The sequence below is a fragment of the Capricornis sumatraensis genome, chromosome 4 (genome assembly GCF_032405125.1).
Source record: "Capricornis sumatraensis isolate serow.1 chromosome 4, serow.2, whole genome shotgun sequence".
In the NCBI taxonomy this organism is placed as follows: Eukaryota; Metazoa; Chordata; class Mammalia; order Artiodactyla; family Bovidae; genus Capricornis; species Capricornis sumatraensis.
This window is the reverse complement of record NC_091072.1, coordinates 147,957,406-147,967,414: the sequence shown is the minus strand read 5'-3', so window position 1 is coordinate 147,967,414 and position 10,009 is coordinate 147,957,406. Positions and strand designations below refer to the sequence as shown.

General features: G+C 51.3%; 1 protein-coding gene across 1 annotated transcript; it reads left to right on the top strand.

Annotated features, from left to right (window-relative positions):
- The first annotated feature begins 2,922 nt into the window (after positions 1-2,922).
- CD27 (CD27 molecule) lies at positions 2,923-7,538 on the top strand. Its single transcript, XM_068971525.1, has 6 exons — positions 2,923-3,058; positions 3,223-3,354; positions 5,941-6,093; positions 6,284-6,373; positions 7,001-7,114; positions 7,351-7,538. Exons 1-6 carry the CDS (start codon positions 2,923-2,925, stop codon positions 7,536-7,538), a joined length of 813 nt encoding a protein of 270 aa, XP_068827626.1.
- The last annotated feature ends 2,471 nt before the right edge of the window (positions 7,539-10,009 follow it).

Genomic DNA, 10,009 nt, shown 5'->3' with positions numbered 1-10,009 from the left:
ATTATAAGGCAGATTTTTAACCACTGGGCCACCAGGGAAGTCCTGTCTTGCTCTTTCTAGTTTCTAGAGGCTTCTCACATTCAAAAGCCAGAATATCCAAATGCAATTTTACCTTGTACCCTCACGAGATCTAAAGATTCAGAAAAGCTTTAGACCTAACAGCCTTCTGCTTTTAGGTGGTTTGGGGGAAAATCCAAGATGGGCCTGTGTCCCCCATCCGTGGCCTGTGGCAGGGCAGAGGTACGGGAACACCCAGGAGCAGAGAGACAGGAACAAGGCTTCCGTTGAAAGAGGAAGCAAAAGCAGAGGTGACCTTCACATCCAACCCACAGGAATCCTTGCAAATCCAGGGCACTGTTCTTCCTTCTCTAAGCGGGACCTGTCCTCACCAGAAGACACGGGGTGTCCTGCCTAGGGATATGGAGCAAGGGGAACCTCAGCTGATGGCCAAGCCTCTGCCTCTGCTCCAGATTACCTTCCCCAGAGTGATGAGAGTCATCAGAGGTGAAGGACTTCTGTCTCCGGCAATTCAAGAACAGGAGGGACCTTTCTGGGAAAAGATCATGCATCTCGCCACCAGCCGAGGGGTGGGGAGACGCTGAATCCCCAAAGAGAAAGTGGTGGTGGAGGACTCAACGGGGAGAAGCCAGCAGGCTGCACCCACAGGTGAGTGGAGAACAGGAAAGACTGTCCGGTCCAGAGCAAGACCCAGGACAGGCAAGGCCCACCGGAAGTTGGTGCAAATAGCCCAAAAGGCAGACGAAGTCACTCCATTCGTCCAGAGGAGCTGGGCCCAGAAGTCTGACTCCTGGCCAGGGGTTCTCCAGCAGAGCCGGGCAGACTCTGCTCCTGCCTCCCCGCCCCTCCCTACTGCCCCCAGAGAGTGAAGAGTAGAGGAAGAGACGGGCCTTGGCCCAGAGGAAAGAGGCCTCCTGTGCGGGAGCCCAGGGTCTAGTGGAGGCGGTTAGTTCTCAGCATCCTCAATTCCCTCTTTGGCCAGTTTCTCCCTAAAGGTCCCCAACTCCTCCTCATTCTTCTCATTCTCCATCCCTACATCTCTCTCTGAGGCTGCCTTAAAGTTTAAGACCAACAGGGAAGGGAATTCCCTAGTGGTAAAGTAGTTAGGGGGCTTCCCAGGTGGCACTAGTGGTAAAGAACAGTAAGATATGCAGGTTCAACCCCTGGGTCAGGAGGCTCCCCTGGAGGAGAGCATGGCAACCCACTCCAGTATTCTTGCCTGGAGAATCCCCGTGGATAGAGGAGCCTGGCCAGCTACAGTCCACTTGACATGACTGAAGAGTTGGATGTGACTGAAGCAATTAGCAGGCACGCCAGTTGTTAGGACTCCTTGTTTTCAGTGCTGAGGCCCCAGGTTTCAATTCCTGATCTCAGAACTAAGATCTGGCAAGCCATGCAGGAAAAAAAAAAAAGACCAACAGTGAAGATACAGACCATAATCTGGGAATCCAGCTACTGGTGGCAGCAGAATCCTCAGATCCCCAGGACTCTCTCGGGGCGGGGGGGGGGGGGGGGGGGATTCAGGCACTTGGTTGGATATAGCCAATGGGATGGTTTTGCACAAGCACCTCTTCAGATCACACCCCTGTGTGGCTTCCCACTCGAGAGGACCCTCCTGAAGAGTAGAGGAGGCTGGGGAAAGGCAGGAGGATGGAAAAAATGAAGAGAAAGGAAACCGAAGAGTGAGACAGAGAACAGATCTGACAGAGGAGCCCACAGGGGTGTGAGGTTTCATGAGCAGAATGGAAAATGCAAAGACCCTGAGTGAAAAAAATAGCCTGGAGAAACCAGGCTGTGACCGATGTGCTCCTGGGACTCAAAGAGAGGAAAGTTCCACTGTTCTAACATCCCCAAATCAGTCTTCCCAGGAGAGCCACAGAAAACAGGGATCAGCCTTTAATCCCAAGTGCCCTAAGCTGGGCGAGCAGACACTCCGGTGCTCCAGGGCCAGCACAGCAGGCAGACACAGCAGGTGGTGGGAGGGGAGGATGCAGATGGTAGAAGGGGTGGGAGGCCTGGCAGGAAGGTTAAGTGACCATGCGTGAGCTCCTGGCACACAACCCAACAGAGCCCAGACACAGGTTCAAGTCTCTTGTGTGCAATTCTGAACAATCCCAAAGCAAACTCTTTTGGCCATAAAACCAGACGTCAGTTGACGCGAGGCTGGTTATAGTCGTTATCCACCCACCGAAACGGTGGATAGTCTGGGGACAGGAACGTTGTGCTTGGTTGTGAGCAATGCTCCAGCCCCAAGAATTTGTAGTATGGGGCTGGTTTCTTCCCCAAATCTGAAAAATTCTGAGCGTTATCTGACCTCCCTGCCCCCCAAGAGTTTCAGAGGACAGCGTGCACACCTGTACTCAGTTCTAGTTTCCCTTCTCTATAAACTGATGACATCTGTGTAGGAAGCGACGTGGGGGAGGCGTGGGGACATGCAGCTGTGAACAGGGTTGGGGGCAAAGGTGGGCATTTCTGTGTACAGATGTGTGAATACGGGAAGCAGATCCCTGTGAACATCCAACACCTGGTAACAGTGGCAAGCAGAGACAATTCAATTCAGGAGACAGAGACCACGAGAGGCTGGACATCCAGGGCATCTTTGAAGAGAGCAGGTCTTCTGACAGAGCCGGCCCCACACCCAGCACCCAGCACCCAGCACAGGAAAAGGGGAGGGGTGGCAGTGACTGCCTGAGTGAAAAACAGCTACGAGGGAGCTTCAACTGCATCAAAGGTCAGCCTGCCACCAACTCGGGACGACTTCAAGAAGACCTGCCCTGGAGGTGCTAAGAAGAGACACCAGCGCCCAGCTGGGAAGGTGCCAGCTCCCCTCTACCCTGCTGCCCCGCCCCGAGGCCCGCAGTCAGCAGCTGGGGTGCAGGAAGAGCTCCCCCCGGGGCAGGAGTCATGGCCCGGCTACCTCCCTGCTGGCTGTGGGTTCTGGGGACCCTGGCGGGGCTCTCAGCAACTCCAGGCCCCAAGAGTTGTCCGGAGAAGCACTACTGGGCTCAGGGAGGATGGTGTTGTCAGATGTGTGAACCAGGTAAGAGGGGGCCTTGCCAGGGGCCAGCTGCTTGGGGAGAGACAGGACCAGGCCTGGGACTGGAGGGAAGCAGGGAGGAATGCTGCAGAGGCCAAGAGGCAGCCCCTTGGAGAGGGCGGGGGTGTGGCTTTCCTGGGGCCTTGACCCTGGCACTCTGCTCACAGGAACGTTCCTGGTGAAGGATTGTGAGCAGCATGGAGAGGCGGCTCAATGTGATCCATGTACACCAGGGGTCTCCTTCACACCGGACCACCACAGCCGGCCCCACTGTGAGAGCTGCCGGCACTGTAACTCTGGTGAGGTGGGCCAGAGTTTGGGGGAGCAAGGCAGAGAGCTGGTGTGGAGAAGCAAGAAAGTTGGGGCAGGGGGAGTCTGAGCTTCTGTGGCTTCAGTGGAGCCCATGGTGGGAACTGCGGTGCCCTGGGCAAGGCGTGTTGATGTACAGGGAGCACTGTGAAGAAGTGGTTCAGGGCAGCGGTGAGCAGAGTTTGACGGACTGATGAGGAGGGTCTATGACTACGATCAGTGCAAAACAGGAAGTGGCTCTGGGACCCTAGATTTCAGATGAGCAACTCACCCCCCATTCCTACCTCCTCCCCCACTGATGAATTGGTGGTGTTCTCAGAGGGCACATTTGTTCTGGAACTTGGAATATATCTTCCTAAGGACGTGACAATACAAGCTAGTGGACCACAACCTTTTTTTTTTATCCCCTCCAAAAGCCAGTTTAGGAAAGAGAATGTGTATGTGGCTTGAGTTTTATTTTGTGATTTCATCTTTTTTACAATTAAGAAATGAAATAGCAGCTGCGTTGTGAACACTTTCATGCTTTCTCCATTTTAGCTAGAATTTTTGAAATGATGTATATGCCAGTGTACACAGATCACGGATATTCTCCAGCAGGATACGCTTGAGGGCTATTTAACTCAAGCACGATATTACTTGCCTGTAAATGCATTGAGTCTAGTTAGCTTTTTCAATACTGTATTCTTTAAAACAAATACAAGGTTTTGCCACTGCAAAACAGTCAAGTGGCAACATCTGTAAAACACAAGAGGTATTCCTCAGTCTACTTACAAATAGGACTATACATGGGTGTGTCTCTCTTCTTGGCCAAAACCCCAAGCAATATTGGGTTTTTGGTTTTTTTAGCCGAAGCCCCCCAACTCACTCTGCAGGCCCCACTGGAAGGCCTCTTTCCAGTACTGAGCCAGTCCAGCCCCCTTCACTTCTCTCCGGCCCAGTGCAACCCACAATCTTCCTCTGTGAGGTTCAGCCCATAGAGCCCCAAAGCACCCAGGCAGGACTGGCTGCAGGACTCAGGGACACTGGAAAGAAGTTGACTGGGTTTGGTCCTCTTGAACCTCAGTATTTCCATTTGTAAGATGGACGAGTGCCTGCAGTCAGCATGGGATTCTGTGCACAGGTTATACACGGCAAAGAGAACTCTCAGGCTCCTGAAGGCTCCACTGAAAACAGTGGCACTTCACTCACTTTTGACCAATCCCAGCCCCTTTTCTTTAACCCTTCCCATCCCTTTGGCAGGTACCCTTCTGGATCTCCTCCACCTTTCCTACACTTTCCCATGTCTACCACCACCATCCCCCCCTTCCCCATCAATGCTATTCTAGATCCTTGTCCCTCCCGGCTGGCTCACAATTCCCAGTAAGCCACAAGGAAAACAAGTTCTAGTAGCGACTACAAATCAGAATTCAGAAAGGAAATGCCACAGGGGCATAAAGATGAGAAGAAATAAGGATAAGAAGAAATTCACACCCTTTCCTGACCAAAGGCATGTGCTAAGGAAATTGTTAGGGTTGATGGTAGTCTTCAGCATCCTCAGATGTCCCTTTCTGTAGCCCTCTCTCACCTGTGAGGGCTGCTTTCCCTGGGTTCCCATGAGTGCACTGCCCTAAGCAACGGCCCCCAGAGACTCCCACTCAGGCCTGGCCCACATCCGAGCTCCACCTTCCCCAGAATCACCCTTCTCTTCTTACCCCCAACCACCTGGGAGCCCAGCCCACGAAGTGCCCTTCCTACCCTCCTGCCCCAGGATCACTGATTGGTAGCCACTCAGCACTTGACCTCTACACTCGACTACAATCTCTGTTTTAAAGGCAAAGGATGTCAGTACAGGTGAAAAACCTGTCTGAAATCACAGCGGTTCCCACTTGCTAACAATTGCTAACAATTAACTACCCAAATGCCGGTTAACAGTAGAGGAGTGGATAGGTCATGGTGTAGCCACACCATGGAAAACTATGCAACAGTGAGAATGAATGATTTGCAGTCACTCAACACTGTGGATCAGTCTCACCAAGAGCTGAGTAAAAGCAGGCACAGATGAGCACAGACACAGGGTTCCTTCCATGCACAGAGTTCAGAAACTGGCAAGACCAGCTCGTGGTGTTAAGAGGTCCGGAAGTCAGTGGCTATTCTTGGTGGGAAGGATGTTAGTGACTAGAACTGAATGAGACTGGTCATCTTGTTTCTTAATCTGGTGCTAGTTACACCTGAGTCTGATTTGTCCCAGTTCTCATCTGAGATGTTTTATATGAGATGTTTGTGACCTGTATACCTCTCGGTAAGTATACTTCAGTAAGGAGTTTCAAAAGCACGGGTGAGTGAGAGGGAAAATCATGCAAGCTGTTTCAACTTCTGAACCATGAAGTTTCTAGAAGGTTCGAGGTGTTCTTGAATAACAATAACACTATTGGCAAAGACACTGGTTGACGGTGGAGGAGGGGCAGGCCTGGGTGGAATGGGGCAGGGAGGCAGGGATGGGAAGGGTAGCACATCCCTAGAGGTGGGCCTGGGATGGGGCTGGAGCGGGGATTAAGCCAGTGGACCCTGTGTGTTCCCTCCCCTTCCTCTGTCTTCAGGTCTTCTCATTCGAAACTGCACCCTCACGGCTAACTCGGAGTGTGCCTGCCCCGAGGGCCAGCAGTGCAGGGACAAGGACTGTATGGAGTGTGATGGTCCAGCCCAAGCCCCAGGCCCACACCCACAACCTTCCCAATTACCTTATGCTGAAGGTAAATTCCAGGCAACCCATGGTCTGATCACACCCCAACCAGCACCTCTCTCCTATACCCAGCCCCACATAAGCTGCCTCCTGTCACCCTGTCTCCACCTTCTCATCTCCCCCAGGGCCTCTCAGGCCTTCAGTCTTGCCCTGTGCCCTCCGGGGCCCGTGGCTGCTACCCAACTCGTCTGCTTTTCCAGAGATCCCAGAGGCCAGGACAGATCGGCACACTCAAACTCTGGCCAACTCCAGGTGGCTGCCGCCCGCGACCCTCTCAACCCACTGGTCACGTGAGTTTTCTCCCCGCTCCCCACCCCAAGAGAGGAGGAGAATGCATGCAGGAGGGTTCACAAGGGGAAGGGAAAGTTGCTCAGTCTCGTTAACTCTTTGCGGCCCCTTGGACTGCAGCCCACCAGGCTCCTCTGTCCACAGAATTCTCCAGGCAAGAATACTAGAGTGGGGAGCCGTTCCCTTCTTCAGGGGATCTTCCCAACCCAGGGATCGAACCCAGGTCTCCCACATTGCAGACAGATTCTTTACCGTCTGAGCCCATAGGGAAGCCCTCAGAAGGAAGCCAGCCACAAAGCTCCTAGGAGCAGGGGTAAGAAAAGGAAGAAAGGACTTCTCTGGAAGTTGAGTGGTAAAGAATCCTCGCTTCCAATAATAGGCCCGATCCCTAGTGGGGGAACTAAGATCCCACATGCCACGGAGCAACAAAGACCCAACACAGCCAAAAATAAATGAAAAGAAAAAACAGAAGCAGAGTCCAGAGATTAGGAAAGGACATGGTCCAATGGTGGGGGTAAGGGAAGAAGGTGGGGAAGGGGAGAGAAGTGGGCAGGAGGGCTTGGCTGAGGGGAATCAAGGGCTAGGCCCTCCCCCAAGCCCCCTTGTGACCCCTGCCCACCCCATCACAGCCCAAAGGTCCCTGTGCAGTGTGAACTGCGTCCGCATCTTTGTGCTTCTCTCTGGAATGTTCCTTGCTTTCACCATAGTCGGAGCCCTGTTCCTCCATCAACAAAGAAAATTAAGTAAGAGATTAAGTAAGAGACAAAATACAGGTCCTGCACCCCACCCCGCCCCACCATCTTGGCTTTGCCACCCAATCTGGAACCTCTGGGCCTCTCCAGCTCCATCTTTACCAGCCTGTCGCCTCTCTTCCCCTCTTCTATGCTGGGGCCCTCCTGACAGCCCGCCTTCACTCACCCCTTCTCCCTTCACCCTTCCTCTACCATGGGCCAACAACTCCTCTGATTCTCCTCTGCAGACGCAGGAGAAAGTCCAGTGGCACCTGCAGAGCCTTGTCCTTACACCTGTCCCAGCGAGGAAGAGGGCAGTGCCATCCCCATTCAGGAGGATTACCGAAAACCAGAGCTTACTTCCTACTCTGAGCCAGTGCTCCTCAGAGAAGGCCATCACTGCAATCAAGTCCTAGCTTCCACCTCACCCCACTGACCATCCAAGGAGATCAAGAGAGGGCACCTCGAATTTCAGCACCACCCTCTCATCAGGACCTTTCCTGTGTGCAGACTTGAGAAACCATTGTTGCTCAGTCTCTTAAGTCATGTCCGATTCTTTGTGACCCCACTGACTGCAGGACACCAGGCTCTCCTGTCCTTCACTATCTTCTGGAGTTTGCTCAATTCATGTCCATTGAGTCGGTGATGCTACCTAACCATCTCATCCTCTGTCACTCCCTTCTACCCTCAATCTTTCCCAGCATTAGGATCTTTTCCAGTGAGTCGGCTCTTCACATCAGGTGGCCAAAGTATTGGAGCTTCAGCATCAGTCCTTCCAATGAATATTCAGGGTTGATTTCCTTTAGGACTGACTGGTTTGATCTTCTTGCTGTCCAAGGGACTCTCAAGAGTCTTCTCTAGTACCACAATTCTAAAGCATCAATTCTTCATTGCTCAACCTTCTTTATAGTACAACTCTCAAAACTGTACATGACTATTGGAAAAACCATAGCCCTGATTATACAGAACTTTGTTGACAAAGTGATGTCTCTGCTTTTTAATACGATGTCTAGATTTGTCACTGTTTGCTGTTGTCCCTAATGGCTCAGACAGTAAAGAGTCTGTCTGCAATGTGAGAGACCCGGGTTCGATCGCTGGGTCAGGAAGATCCCCTGGAGAAGGGAATGGCAACCCACTCCGGTATTCTTGCCTGGAGAATCCCATGGACAGAGGAGCCTGGTGGGCTACAGCCCATGGGGTCACAAACAGTGGGACACAAGAGAGGGACTAACACTTTAACAATTTCACTTTCACTTTTCTTCCAAGAAGCAAGCATCTTTTAATTTCATGGCTGCGGTCACCGTTCACAAAGATTTTGGAGCCCAAGAAAATAAAATCTGCTACTGTTTCCATTTTTTCCCCATCTATTTGCCATGGAGTGATAGGACCAGATGCCATGACCTTCATTTTTTGAATGCTGAGTTTTAAGCCAGGTTTTTCACTCTCCTTTGTTACCTTCATCAAGAGGCTCTTTAGATCCTCTTCACTTTCTGCCATTAGGGTGTTATCACGTGCATATCTGAGGTTGTTGATATTTCTCCTGGCAATCTTGATTCCAGCTTGTGATTCATCCAGCCTGGCACTTCACATGATGTACTCTGCATAGAAGTTAAATAAGCAGGGTGACAATATACAGCCTTGACATACTCCTTTCTCAACTTTGAACCAGCCCATTGTTCTATGTTTGGTTCTAACTGCTACTGTTATCTAACTTCCTGACCTGCATACATATTTCTCAGGAGACAGGTAAGGCATTCCATCTCTTTAAGAATTTTCCACAGTTTGTTGTAATCCACACAGTCAAAGGCTTTAGTGTAGTCAATGAAGCAGAAGTAGATGCTTTTCTGGAATTCCCTTGCTTTTTTCTATGATCCAACAGATGTTGGTAATTTGTTCTCTGGTTCCTCTGCCTTTTCTAAATCCAGCTTATATATCTGGAAGTTCTTGGTTCACGTACTGCTGAAACCTTGCTTGAAGGATTTTGAGCACTACCTTGCTAGCATGTGAAATGAGTATGATTGTACAGTAGTGTGAACAATCTTTGGCATTGCCTTTCTTTGAGACTGGAGTTAAACTGACATTTTCTAGTCCTGTGGCCATTGTTAAGTTTTTCAAATCTTCTGGCATGTTGAGTGCAGCACTTTAACACCATCATCTTTTTAGGCTTTTAAACAGCTCAGCTGGAGTTCCATCACCTCCCCCCTAGTTTTTGCTCATACTAATGCTTACTAAGGCCCACTTGGCTCTAGGTGAGGGACCACATCATTGTGGTTATCCAGGTCCTTACGACCTTTTCTGTACACTTCTTTTGTGTATTCTTCCCACCTCTTCTTAATCTCTTCTGCTTCTGTTTGTTAGGTCCTTGCCATTTCTGTCCTTTATTGTGCCCATATTTGCATGAAATTTCCCTTGTTATCTCCAATTTTCTTGAACAGATCTCTAGTCTTTCCCATTCTATAGTTTTCCTCTATTTCTTCGCATTGTTCACTTAAGGCTTTCTTATCTCTCCTTGCTATTCTCTGGAACTCTGCATTCAAGAGGGACGAGTCGTGGGAACCTATCCTATGTGCCTTTTCCAGACAGGGTAGGTCAGCTGCAGCCCTGAGCTGCAAGAGGGCTGGGGCTCCAGGCAGAAAGCATCCCGCCTTCGTAAGGCCCACGTGCTGTCCAGAAACCTGGCGAAATAAAGCTACAAAACACAGCGTGCATAACTCTCCTGCTCTGAACTCAGTCTCCCAACACAGGCCACGCCCACTTCCCGCGCAGACCCGCCCACCCTGCCCACAGGCCACGCCCACCCCGCGATCTGAGGGCGGAGCTTTCTTCAGCGCAGACGCGCTGGGGCCCCAGAGGGTGGTGGCGGGGCTGGTAGGTGAAGGGAAGTGAGAGAAGGTCTCGGCTGCTGGG

Coding starts and splice junctions, on each gene's coding strand:
- CD27 (XM_068971525.1), top strand. CDS start 2,923: ATGGCCCGGCTACCTCCCTGCTGGCTGTGGGTTCTGGGGACCCTGGCG. Junction 6,374..7,000: donor CCTCTCAACCCACTGGTCAC/GTGAGTTTTCTC, acceptor ACCCCATCACAG/CCCAAAGGTCCCTGTGCAGT. Junction 7,115..7,350: donor CCATCAACAAAGAAAATTAA/GTAAGAGATTAA, acceptor TCTCCTCTGCAG/ACGCAGGAGAAAGTCCAGTG.